The sequence below is a fragment of the Ochotona princeps genome, chromosome 8 (assembly GCF_030435755.1).
Source record: "Ochotona princeps isolate mOchPri1 chromosome 8, mOchPri1.hap1, whole genome shotgun sequence".
In the NCBI taxonomy this organism is placed as follows: domain Eukaryota; kingdom Metazoa; phylum Chordata; class Mammalia; order Lagomorpha; family Ochotonidae; genus Ochotona; species Ochotona princeps.
Window position 1 is genome coordinate 61,945,860 of NC_080839.1, and position 13,625 is coordinate 61,959,484.

At 47.8% G+C, this 13,625-nt stretch overlaps 1 protein-coding gene across 5 annotated transcripts in view; it reads right to left on the minus strand.

The window, feature by feature from the left end:
* CLIP4 (CAP-Gly domain containing linker protein family member 4) overlaps positions 1 to 13,625 on the minus strand; it is a 74,638-nt gene that overhangs the window by 53,735 nt on the left and 7,278 nt on the right. Inside the window, exons 1-2 of one of the 5 annotated variants that reach the window (XM_058668127.1) lie at positions 9,142 to 9,366; positions 2,165 to 2,312 (exon numbers count right to left, since the gene is read on the minus strand). The exons of 1 other annotated variant lie outside the window; for it this stretch is intronic. In XM_058668127.1, the coding sequence (XP_058524110.1) occupies positions 2,165 to 2,297 (133 nt within the window). In that variant the 5' untranslated portion in view covers positions 2,298 to 2,312; positions 9,142 to 9,366. Of the gene's footprint in view, positions 1 to 2,164; positions 2,313 to 8,883; positions 9,077 to 9,141; positions 9,367 to 13,625 lie in introns of those variants that run through there. 3 more of the 5 variants (XM_058668128.1, XM_004582705.3, XM_058668131.1) reach the window with 3 other exon arrangements.

Below are 13,625 nucleotides of genomic sequence, written 5' to 3' on the forward strand. Positions count from 1 at the left end.
AATACAATGGGAAGACAGGAAACATTTTTTTTAAGATTTATTTTTATTTCAGAGGTAGAATTACGGAGAGAAGGAAAGACAAAGAGATCTTCTAACCACTGGTTCACTCCCCCCCAAATGGCCACAATGGCTGGAGTTTGGCTAATCCAAAACCAGGAAGCAAGCACTTCCTCTGGGTCTCTCATATTGGTACAGAATCCCAAGGACCTAAGCCATCCTCCACTGCTTTCCCAGGCCATAAGCAGACAGCTGGATCAGAGTGGAGCAACCAAGACACAAACCAGTGCCCATACGGAATGCTGGCACCACTGGTGGAGGCCTAACTTACTATGCCACAGCACCCAAAATGACAGCTAACATTTTTAAACCATCGAGACAAACTATCAGGGATGGCTTTGTGGCACAACAGATTAAGCCCCTGCTTGCAATGTTGGCATCCCTTATCAGACTGCCAGTTCAAGCACCAGCTGCACTACTTTTAACTTTCTGTTGCTGTACCTGGGAAAGGAACAGAAGAAGGCCCAAGGACTCCGATTCCTGCTGCCCACAAAGGAGACTCAGATGGGGTTCTGGGCTCCTGGCTTTAGCCTGGACCAGTTCAGGCCATTTGGAGAGTGGACAAGCAGCAGGAAGATTACATCTCTATCACTATCTCTCCCTTCCTCCCTCCGTATCACTCTGCCTTTCAAATAAGTAAATCATAAGGAAAACAGAAAGAAAACAACTATGCATTTAGGTCAGGGCAACTGGATACAAAAAGGTCACTATCTGTTATCACCTTTCTGGATGTATAAACTCAAGAAATGCTGAGTAACTGGGACTGAAAAAACGACTATGTTAACCTTTCTGAGATACGCAAAAATAGAATGCGACTGCTAGTCTACCCCCCAAAGAACTATAGTCTAGGAAAGTAAATAAGGCAACTATAATTCAAGATAAAACAAGTGTCAGAAGCAAGGTTTCCCTGGCATAACTATTCTGTTATACCTGAAAAGAAATCCAGACAATTGTTAGCAAAGCTGCAAATAACTCCTAAAATCAAGGTACAGGTCTTCCACAGAACTTCAGATGACGGCTCCAGGCAAGCTACTACAGAATCTCGAACCAAAACGCAGGACCCTGACCCATGACGATTTACCAGGATGAACGTGGCAATAGTTCTGCATCTACTAATGTTTTAAAAGTCTGTTAGCTCTACCTCCAGAGATGATTTGAAACGATGGCCCAATATTTCACTTGGAAAACTCTAATTAAATTGGAAATGTCTCAATTCTATCAAATGTGTTTCTCTCAAACTTATTTCCTTCTATTTGCTTATCAACTATCAGATAAAATACCATCCTGGGGAAACGAGTTGATACAAATAAAAGCGAGAGTGTTTCTAAACTGAAGCTTTAAGGAGGAGATTTAAACTGTCCAGTTTAAACTTGAACTGCTTTCCTCTCACGTCTGAAAGGGGCAGGCTTCCTCCCCTCGCCGTTCTGGCAGGTTAGTACACTCAGCCAAATAAACATGTCGACAGCAGAAGAATGCGAGACGTCGAAGCAGCACTGCGTTCCAAAAATAGAGTCTTCTCAATCCATCAGCATGCTTAAAATGAACATTTTTTTTTTACATAATAAAAACGCTGACAGCAGAAACAAGGCATTTTAGCTTAAGAAGCAGAAAAGGCATTAGACAATTGTAGTTTTGAAAAAGTTTGGCAATTTCATAAAAAAAAATCACAACCAATAGTTTAAGGAAAAAAATATGAAAACATAAAGAGCCTAAGACAGAATCCACCAGTTGAGGGACAAGCATGGTGACATAGCACGTTAAGCAGCCACTTGCATCACCAAGCATCCCACATCAGAATTCCAGCTGCTCTGTTCTGGATCCAGTTCCCTGATAATGTGCCTGGGAAGGCAGCCGAAGATGACCCAAGTAATGGGGACCCTGCCACCCATGTGTGGAGAGCAGGACAGAGTTCCTGAGTTCATCCTGACCCAACCTGGCTGGTAGGTATGAACCAGCAGACGGAAAATCTTTGTCTTTCTTGTTTCTCCCTCTCCACCCCCGACTCTGCCTTTACAAAAACAAATGTATATCTAAACACAAACACACACGCATGCTCGCAAAACAAAGCCAGCAGCCGTGGGAACGTAAGCACAGCTACTTGACGTACCGCAGTCGGAAGGCATTGGTGCTGCCGAGATGGAGAAGATAACTGGTGCTTCAGCGCCTGGAAACAGGAACGGGTATCTTCCGATCAAAGGGTTTCCTTCTAGTGGAAAATCTGGAAGGTCCTCTATGGTCATCTTCTAGGAAGCCACCTGGTTGAGGAAGGCAAAGAGGGGTTTCTACTCAGCCGGTGAGACACTTAGAAGGACTTCTTCACCTTCAGTCACAAAGGCATCCAACCTACTGACCGTTTTGACTTCAGTCTTCAACAATCTCTCTTAGGGAATAAGAAAGGCCCTTTTACTACATGATGGTTAGGAATTCCACAGCGCTTCACACAGTCTGCCACAGCAAGAGGAGCCTGGGGTCTTCCCAAAATCTTGGGGGATAACAAACCATAACGGGCACACACATTTATCTCCCAACAATAGGTGAGGACATCTTCACGCGCTGAGCGCATCTCATGGGGCGACATCCTCTTACTCAGGATAACACACAAGGGCAGGTACAGGAACTCCTTGCAGTCTGATCCCAAGCATCTCATCATGCTGATGAGCTCCTGTTTCTCATCTGGCAGCTCAAGCCATGTACTCATCACAGGAAAACAATCTAGCTTTAGAACATTTCCATTACCTTCTGACACCCCAGAAAACTGGACTGCAAATTAATCGTGTCACTCTGCTCAACCTAAAAGTGTCTTGGGACTCCACGTAATGTTCTAACTCTGTTGATTCCATCCTGGCCTTTCACAGCATATTGTTTCCATTTATCTCTCTTTTCCAGAAAGCATGAGCACCCAGCACAAACCTGCTCTAAATTAGACTTTTGCAACCTACATCCTCACATCTCAGAAACAATGTGGACAGAAGAGAAAACACTAGGTAAAATGCCCAATTATAATGCTAAAAACCTTCCAGTTTGTTTTATAGCAGATCTTTAAAGCCCAAAGTACTATGAAGCTTTGTCTTTAAATATAAGCAGAATATCTTATGTAACTAAATATAATTTATCTCAGATTTTTCAAAGAAAGAACAAGTGGAAAAAAAAAACAGTCAACTGGCAGCTGACACACAGGGTCATGCTATATATTACTCCATGCATGCTCTGCTTACTTAACTTACCTTACGCTACCTTAACTATCTTTACCATGGCCACTCCACTGCAGGCTGAGTCCCCCCTCCGTGCCAACTGGATTCTTCCAAACTCAATCCACATGTTTTTGTCAACTCTCACAGCAACTGGTCCAAGACTCGTACGCTTGTTTCTCAGTGTGCATTTATTTAATCAGCATGGACAGTTCATAGACCAAATAACCTAATCCCAACTGTTAGTATTCTGAAGGCAACATTTTCTCAGACACTAAAATTACTTGCCACTCAAAACTCTGAATTCTTCAGACATTAACCCTGTCACATAATACAGACCTGACCAGGTCAAAGAACTGGTTCTTCTTCAACCACTCACGTAGTCAGGCAACATCACAAAGCCAGTCCTCCTGAGCTGCAAGAGCTCCTCCCTCACTCAGGATTCCTGCCTGTTGGTCCTTACTCAGCACTCAGCACTAAATCTGGGCAGATGTTCTCCTGGGGGAATGAGGTTGCCTTCAGAGGCAAAGACAGACATAAAATTTAGGAGTGAGTGGTTGACTCACAAAATCGCCACTTGGACACCTGTATTCCATATTTCCAGGGCACAACTCCAGTTCCAGCCACTCTGTGTCTCCAATCTGGTTTCCTGCCAATGTGCACCCTGGGAGACAGGTCAAACACTTAGCAGATGGTATTCTAGGCTCCTAGCTTTGACCTGACACAGCACTGGCCTGGCTATTGTGGCCATTTGGAGTAAATCAATAGATGGAAAATACATCTGTCTCTCTCTGCCTCTCAACATAAAATAAAAGTTTAAAAAGAAACATTGAGTATCTTTTAAGGAACCACCCCACACAAGGCACTTTCTAGATGTGGCTGAGAACACAAAAGTGAAGAATAAAGACCCAGAATTTTCAGGCAGCTACAGGTTACAGGACAGAATGGGATGTGTTTCACCTCAGAAATAAAAGCAGCAGTTGCTGCAAGCTTCCACAAACTGTGCAGAACAAAGTGATGCCAGAGACGAGTTCCAAAAGACAGACAGACGGGCACACAGACCTCAAGGGGAGCCTGTAAAAGGGGCAGGGCTGGACCAGCCACAAGCTGGGAAATAATCACTGCTACCATGGATTTTTAGGGCTATACTGAAAAGTACTGAGACACCTGACCAAGTATCAAACCACTTGACTCTGTGGGCACTGGGAAATGGTGCTAGGAAAGCTATGTTTGGAGAAGATTAATCTAGCATAAATAGATCTTCTTTTTATACTCTCAATCCTTCAACAGAGTCATTAGAGGTCCATTAAAGGAGCCAGTAACTGTCAGTTCTTCCAAAGGCTGAAGCTTCCCATCCCCAAGGTTTCTGGAATGTGATTCCCCAAGCAGAGTGTTGGCATCCTGCAGGGTAAGAGCTGTAACTTACACAACTACAAAGTACCAAAACAGAGTCCAGGTGGTGAGGGCAGCTGTTGCAGTGAGACACAACCCACTCCATGGCTTCCCCTGTTGGACACCTCATGTCCCAAGAAGCTGCACTATTATCTGACAACAGAGGGACAGTTCTTGGTACCTTATGTCTTCACTGCATTTTTTCCTGTCTCATTTCCTTTCATTCATGAAAAATCAAACATTCATCTTTGTCCCCCACCAAAGCATGCTATACCCCTCTATAAAAGCTGGCATAATCTCAGAATCCTCCCTTAACAGCGATTTCTGGGTCTGAAGGTTCATGACACCTCGAATCTTGGTCAAATGTAGAGATACGGATTGAATATTACTTCCTTCCAAATCCCATGATGACACAGATTAAGCCTATAGGGTCTGGCATTGGTAGCAGGTTAAGCCTGTGATGCCAGCATCCCATTTGAGTACCAGTTTGTGTCCTGCCTGCTCCATTTCTGATCCAGTTCCCTGCTCATGCACCTGGGAAAAGCAGCAGAAGATGACAAAAAGACTTGGTCCTCTGCCACCCACGTGGAAGACTCAAGATGACACCCCTTGTTCCTTGCTTCAACTTAGATCAGCCCTGGCCAATGCAGGAAATTGGGAAGTGAACAAAAGATGGAAAAAAAATCTCTCTCCACCTCTTTCTCTCTCCTCATTCTGTCTGTCCCTCTCTGTCTTTCAAATAAATAGCTAAATCTTTTTTTAAGTAAGCCTAAGAGAGAAAAATCAATCCTAATTAACTGTTACAAAATGATGTCATGATGGTTACAGTAGAATCAATTTCTACCCTACTCCAGCACCCCAAGTCAACTTTGAGCAACCGCACCTTGTGACATGGCTCTCACATCTTGTCATTTTCCAAGGACCCCTGGTCCATGAGTTAACACAGAACAGTACCAAGCAGAGATGTCTATCAAACTTTTTACAGTGGCTCAGCATCCTACAAAAGGGCCTCCCTGGTGACAACCTGTTCACTGAAGCCTGCAGAGGACATCTAGTACCATGGAAGGCAGAACAAATCAGACAGCTCCCCCGGTCAAGCTTTGAAAACAAGTAACTGGGAGAACAGCGACTCTAAGGTGGACTATGTCAGCCAATGGACCTTGGAAGGATGTCCTCAACCTTGGAACAACGAAATCAACAGCAACTCAGAACTATCAAAACCACTTAAGATCCTCAGAACATGTTCCCCATCAGGGACACTGCGATGACATTGGGTGGCCGTCTCCCACCCCCTCCCCGGCTGCTAATACAGTTGTGCTGCTGAGAGTGGCTCCCTCTCCTTCTCTCCCCACTTCCCCCAGATACAGGAAGAAATAGAAGATTGATAGCAGTTGCCTCATCTACTTTCCCCCATTCCTTGATCTTCCCCACCCTAATCAGTGGTGCCCACAAACATACATCCCTCTCAACTATGCAAACATCATCAAAAATAAAATGAATTCATTATTTTTAAAAGGGGGTCTCCCTGAGGCCAAGAGCAGCATCCCTGAGCTACTCAACTAACAGAAAATCCAAGCCGTGTCCACATCCATTGCAATCATGAGGTCCTTTCATTCAGTTTCCTAACACAGTGAGTCATGAGTCTTGATTGTCATGAGAGTCCAACATAAGTTTGGCCTTTTGCTACCAACAGAATATCCATTCAGTCACTCAACAAGCAGAAATATCTACAAATACTATGGGACACTAAACAGCCCACAGACCTAGAGAGAATAACAAAGGGATGATACTGGTCTTCAAGGATGGAGTTTCGGGTTCCTGACTCCAGCCTAGCCCAGCCCTCATTGTTGAGGGCATTGCAAAGAGCCAACAGGGAAAGATCTACCTCTCCCGACTCCAGCCCCCTGTAACTATGCCTTTCAAATAAATAATAAGTGGCTTTAAAAACAGGCATGTCCTTGTCCTCATGTAAATTACAGCCTGTGTTGTAGTCTTACCAAAACAAAGCAGCAATTAGAGTCTAAAAGCATTTTGCTGTAACTGACAGCCAAGTACTACGAGAGCACAGATTCAACAGTTCGTGTGAGGCTGGCAGTTAGCTCAGTGGTTAAGACACTCGCATCTATATCAGAGAGCACCAGGGTACACACACGTGGCTCTGCTCTGAACTCCAGCTTCCTATTAATGTGCACCCTGGGAGGCAGTGCTGACTCAAACGGCCGGGTATCTCCTCCACTCTGCCCCCATGTAGGAAACCTGGATTGAGTTCCTCACTCCTGGCCTAGCCTGAACCAATCCCAGCCACTACACACACCTAGGGTATCAACCAGCATATGGGGCTTGGTGAGCATTCTCCTCTTCTTGTTTCTCTCTCTCTCTCTCTCTCTCTCTCTCTCTCTCTCTCTCTCTCTCTCTCTATCTATCTATCTATATATATATATATATATATATATATATATATATATATCCTCCCTCCCTCTCTCTCTCTCCCCCTCTCTTTCTTGCCTCTGAAATAAATGTGTCTTTTAAATATGTAAAACTCAGGGCAAGTTTCCTCAGGAATTCATAAACTAACACAGAGACATCCCACCAGGTAGCTGCTAGCTACACACAGCTATTTCTTTTTGAAATTACTTCTCCCATTGCTCTAGCCCCATCCAAAAGCTCAGATGCTGCACCACACAGTGCAGAAGGAACGGTCCCTCAGTACACAAAGTTCTCTAAGCACTGAAGAAAAACAAAACAGCCCACTCTCCAGACAAGAAAACAGCTCGTGCATGCCTGAAACAAGAACTACAACATGCCCACTGGATCAGCAAGCCCATGGCAATAGCTACTGATCAACAACTAACAAAAGGACAGTGCTCTAAAAGTAACTAGATGTGTGCCAGTTTCAACAGGGAGAAGGAATAAGGTTGACTATTAACCCCAACATCATTAGTATAGGTCTCAGAAGAGGAACTGTCATCAGCAATAAAATGGACCACATAAAAAACACTATTTTACAAAGATCTTACTGGTATGGCTGTGGTAAACTAGAAACCATGTAAGTAAATCCTATACATAGCATGCCATGAGCTGAATCTCTTACAAATCAGAAATAAAGAGACTGCATTTCCAGGTCTCACTCTCACAGTCCATAACCAAACAAGAGTACTCCAGAAACGCATCATCTGGGGGCAGCATTCGGCCCAGAGGTTATGATGTTACATAGAAAGCCTGCATCACATGTCAAGAGGGTTCCTGTAGTGGCTCTGCTTCAGATCCCAGCCACCTGCTGTTCGTGCGCATCCCAGATGGCAGCAGGTAACACTCAAGTACCCGGGTCCCTGCCACCCAAGTGGGAAACCCAGAATAAATTCCGGGCTCCTGGCTTTGCAGTTGGGACAGTAAACTAGCACGTGGAAAATCTGTCAAATAATTACAGAAACTTTTAAACTCTCTTTAAAAAAAAAAAAAAAACATAACCATACTTATGTTAGCAAAGTAAGATGGAACCAAGAGGATTGCTCAGCCTAGGAATGTAACAAGCTAGACTTGTGTCACCTGAGGTCCCTGCATTTCTTCCAGTAGTGCCCCCATGACCCTTAACAGTAGATCTCTGCTACTTAAAGGACTTAAATTGTTTAGAAGAGTCACAGGGAAAAATGTCAGAGTGAGGGTAAAGTACAAAGTAAACGGCAATGTTTCTAAGAAGGGGGCTACTTTATTGACACATCATAAAGACACTCTTTGATCCTGTGAGAGTGTTACACTCGAACCACAGTGTAGCTGGCAGTAGATAGCAAGTTATCACCCTGTGAGAATATCCTCGGATACACAGCAAAACATTGGCTCCAGAGAGGACATCCGGGCTCTGGAGGAAGCACCTAACTGACACCCCATTACAAAGGACGCAGCACCCCCAGTCCATCACCCCACGTCCCACAGGGGAGAGTGTTGACAGCACAGGGCAGGTCTGGGCAATGCGCCTGCGACCGCCACGCCCCAAGAGGACGGGGCAGAGTTGTGGCAAAGGACGGGTCGTTTGTGGATAGCCCTGAGGAGAGGACCCACTGGCAAAGGCTTCCCGACAACTTAATCAGCAAGGGGAGACACGGGAGGATTCAGAGCGGGCCGCGTCGGCAAAGCCCACGCGCGCAATGCGCAGCTCGGCTCTGCGCAGGAGACGCCCAGGATGTCCGCAGCGGTCACCACGGCGTGGGCCAGAAGGATCCCCGCACTGGCACCTGTCTGTCGCGCTCACCTCACCGCACCTGATCCTAAAGGGAGTCGCGCGCCACCAACGGAAACCACATATCCACGTCCTCACCCGGTGCACCGCGCCAGCCCAAGGAGGCCTCCCGGTGGCCGGCGACCCCAGCGCCCATGGGAGACGGCGGTCGGGCCTCCGGATCCCCCAGCTCCTCCCTCCCCAAACCACCAACGACCTTGGGGCCGCCACCCCGGCCCGGAACCCGCCCGCCCGCAGGGGCCCGGGGAGGCCCGCTCGTCCGCGCCGCACCTGCCACCTCTGGGTCCTGTCAGAGCGGCCGGTTAGGGGACGTGGGTCGCGGAGGAAAGGCGGAGGCGCGCTGCCCGCCCGGCGCCGGTCTCCCGTGGCCACCGCCGAGCCTCCCTCCGCTCGGAGCCCGACCTCGCCCGGGCCCCTCCCGCGCCGCCTCTGCACCGCACCGCGCCGCGCGATGGAGCCGGGCCCCGCGCGAGGTCGGCGCGCGCGCAGTGCAGGCGCCCGGACTGCGCGCAGGCCTCGGCCTCGGCCCCGCGCACGCGCCGGGGAGTGGGGCCCTGGAGGCCCGCAGCGTGCGCCCTCTTCTTAACTCGGCCGCTGCGCGCCCGTCAGGTAGTGCAAGGTCAGCTGCCCCCAGCAAAGCCGCCGCCAGGTGGGCTTCGCGGATTACCCTTGGAAGGGTGGCGGCAGGCAGGCAGTTTGCAGGCAGTCGGAGAAACCCTCCTGCACTCTCAGACTGGGACGTGTGACAGCAGCCCAGTGCCCGTGTGCATACCCTTCCCTCACCCTCCCTGAAACTCCAAGCCAGCAGGTCCCTGTGCCACGTCCTGCGCTGGAGTCGCTGCTTCTAGATTCTTGGGAGGAGGTCAGGGCTGGAGCAGGTGCCTCAATTCGATGCCTGTTTGCAGCGCTTGCCATAGCCTAGGTGACAGAGACTGCCAGGGTGGAGTCAACAGTTTCTGTCACTCCTCACCCACCCTCCCTGCAGAGCCCCTTTCGCATCAACCAAGAACTGGGAGGCAAACTTGCCTCCCACCCCCACCGCGCCAGATCCAACACTGACATTCTGGTTCTTGCTCTGCTGGTGCTTGACGCCTAACAAGTCCACTCCTCGGGGGAACCCAAAGAGTAGGTCAGCTCTGAACTTTGCAGCCCTGAATCAGTCATGTCACTCCCCTCAGCGCTCTAGGCCAGACCCACAAATCACCAGCAGCCTGCTTTACCTCTCTGCTCAACCAGCACGGAGCCTGGCAGCATCGGAAGTTGAATGAATGAATGAGTGAGTGAGTGAATGAATGAATGAGGGTCTCTTCGAGAGTAGAGGTGAATGGTCTCCCACACCAGGGCTTTCAGGTTAGAAACAAGGGATTCAGAGACTGGGAAAAGACCTCTTCCAGCTGCCTGATTGCTACAACTTCCCACCAAGTGGCTGTAGTTAAACCTCTCCAGTAACAAGAAATTCATTCACCCCTTAAAGCAGCCACTTCGTCTTCTACCAGACTTTTGGCGGAAAAATGTCTTCCCTGAGTCTCCTCTTCCATGAGTTCTCTTTCTACCCTAGGGGCTGTCAGATGAAACTGGACAACAAGGAATCAAGGACAAGCATTCCCTGCCCACGCAGCCCATTCCTTATCCACCCAGGTCACAGCCCTACTCACCATCATGTCCAGGGCCTCTCGTTCAGCTGGTTGAGAGTTCCCAAAAGTGGTGCTTAGGAGTGAGTGTGCACAGGAGAGAGGCTCCCACCTCTTGCTGAGCCCTGTGCTTCTGGAAAGATGGCTCAAAACACCTGCATAGTTGCTTGTTGCAGTCACATCACATTGTGCAGTTGGGTGGGGCAGGCTGTCAACTCAACCCCACAGTGTTTACGCAATGCTGAAATAACATGACCATCCCACGCCCCTGGTAGGCAGCCAGTTCCTCTGTCCCCGCAGGCCTGACGTTTTCATGTGTTCTCAAGAGTGATGAGGTGACACAACACTTCCTTTTCCCTTTCCCTGCTGTCATCACACGCTGCTCTGGTCTGAGCCGCCCACCCCTCTCACTGGCCAGCAACAGGAAGCCAGTCTGCCTTTGACGAAGTGCTAGCACCTATAAATGAGACCCAGTGTGCAACAGAAGGAGCTCCTGGCAAAGTGTCCACAGCTCATCAGTTTGCTTTTGTTGCTGATTGAAATTTTCCCTCTGCAACCACTAGGAGGAGTCAGGGTGTGACTAGCTGAGCTATGTGCTTGTCTACAATGAAGGCCCCTGTTGGAACCAGTCAGGCCACTGGCTTTTTCTGCTACACCCAAACACTGTACAGTCCATGGGAAATTGTCAGGCTGTCAAGCCGCTGAATTGCCTCCCAAACCTGAAGTTACTCCATCAACCACTGTCAAGAATGCCTGCCCTCGTGGCAGCTAGGCTTCCTGGAATACGACCTCCTGCCTCGGAAGTGTCCAAGAGCCAGGCACTTCCCAATTATCAAGGGTAAAGCTGGGCAATGATATGGGGACAAGAGTTGGAACCATCCACTGGGACAGAAAGACACGTGGAAGATGGTGCAGCTGCAGCTGCTGAGATTCAAACGTAGTGGAAAGGCGGAAGGTTCTGAAACAGTGCAGCAAGAAGCCACACTGCCAGGAGGCGGTCAACACTGGTGGCCAGGGTCACAGTGCAGCAATGAGACATCACTGAGTGATGACCTCTGCGTGGCCCTGTACCTATAGGAGTGTCACTCCACTTCACCAAGGACGAAATGGACTCCGTTGGCTCTGTGTTTGCTTTGGCAGAAATAAGATTCAAACTGTGTCTGTCTGAACTGAAAGCCTGCGTGGATTCACTCATTTGCATCCCCTACATAGGAGGTTCTTTTGGGGATTATGGACAAGGAAAGGGCTACATAGGGCAGCATGAATCATTGAGAAGGGTAATCAGTCAGCTCCTGGAAGTCTGTCAGTAGTTCTTCGGACCCCAGGATTATGAGAAAATAGTATTGGGTAGGATATCGGTCATAGGGGAGAGAAAGTTAAGGCCTTGGTCTCCACAATGTGTGTGCTAAGGGGACCAAGACTTTGGACCCACAAGAAACACACAGCAGTAGGGTATCAGATTGACATTCAACTAGCAGTCCTGGTTAAATGAAGAAAATCAAAGCCCTGGGCAGAGCCCCTCCTGTTATCCTGTCTGTCATGCTTGCTAGCAATCTGCTCATCAGCACAGAAAACCCAAAGGAATCAATGAACTATTAGAAGGCATGATGGTGCAGCAAGATGGCCAAGTCCATGGGAAGTAGCTGAAACTCTGTAGCTTCGCCTACATCAGCATCAAGCCACAGGGAAGCAGAATAGACAGTAGAAAGCATTTGCAATAGCAACAAAACTCAAAAGTCTGGCCTCCAGGAATTAAGCAGACAACTTCCATGAACTTTGCAGAGACTTTGGAACTCTTTGTAAGGATATAAAATAAGGACTGAACGAAGAGATATGCCCAGGGTAAGATGACTTGACATTGCCAGAATGTCAGTGTCATCTCTACATTCAACTTTTTGCCAAACAAAATCCCAACAGGGACCAACATTTGAAGGGACTCAATAAAGTAAAATCTGTAATAGTTAAATCTGTTTTGAAAAATTATTTACATGCCCACCTGGTAATAATAGTATGAAGCCATGGTGCCATTGCAGGAAGTGATAGAGCCGTGGCAGGGTGGAAGACTCAGAAGATCCACATATAAATGGGACCTCCAGAGGGGTAATAGTGATGCCACAAACCCATGAGAAGGTGCAAGCTATTTGAAGATGGTGTTGAGGCAAACTGGCCTAGTGTATGAAGAATGATGTTAAGCGACCCACATTCACCAGAGACAAAAGTGAAGTATAGCTCAAGGGAAGACCCATGTAACAGAATTAGGCAAGATTGTGTAGCAGAGGAGCTCAATAGAGAGGTGGTCAGAATTCACTTTATAAAATAAGTAGCTCAACAAGTTAATCTTCCACCTTACAGCACCAGCACCCCATATGGGTGCTGGTTCTAGTCCATTTCCCCTCCAGCTCCCTGCCTATGGCCTGGGAAAGCAGTGAAAGGTGGCACAAGTCTCATCCATGGGGGAGATCTAGAGGGGGCTCCAGCTTCTGGCTGCACATCCGTTCAGTTCCAGTGGTTGCAGCCTTCTGGGTGAGTAAACCAGAGAATGGAAGATCTCTCTCTCTCCTTCTCTCTGTAAACCTGCCCTTAAAATAAAAATAAATAACTCTTTAAAAAATTAAATGAAAAACTACATGGACTGGCACTGTGACCCAGCAGGCAACACTACTGTTGCCTGGAATGCCAGCATCCCATATGTCGCTGGTTCATGTCCTGCTCCACTTCTGCTCCAGCTGGCTGCTCATGGCCTGGAGAAAGCAACAGAACATGGCCTACATGTCTGGGCTTCTGTCACCACATGGGAAGCCCATCCAAAATGCCTGGCTTCTTTCTGATGTTGGCTTGACCCAACCCTGGCCATTGCAGCCACCAGCAGATGAAAAAATGAAATCCATGCATGCAAGGGATCTACAAGATGTTCATGAAGTACATATTAGGAATATTCTAGGCACCAAGGCATGCATTATTAAAAAAATTCCCCCAAATTAACTTTTTATTGTACTTGACCATGAACTTTTTGAATTGCCCCTAAATATTCAGCTGCTTGCTACTCACCTTCTACTCTACAGCATACAACACACATCTCTGTTATAACATTTGAATCAGAATCCTTCCCCATAACTTTCTCAG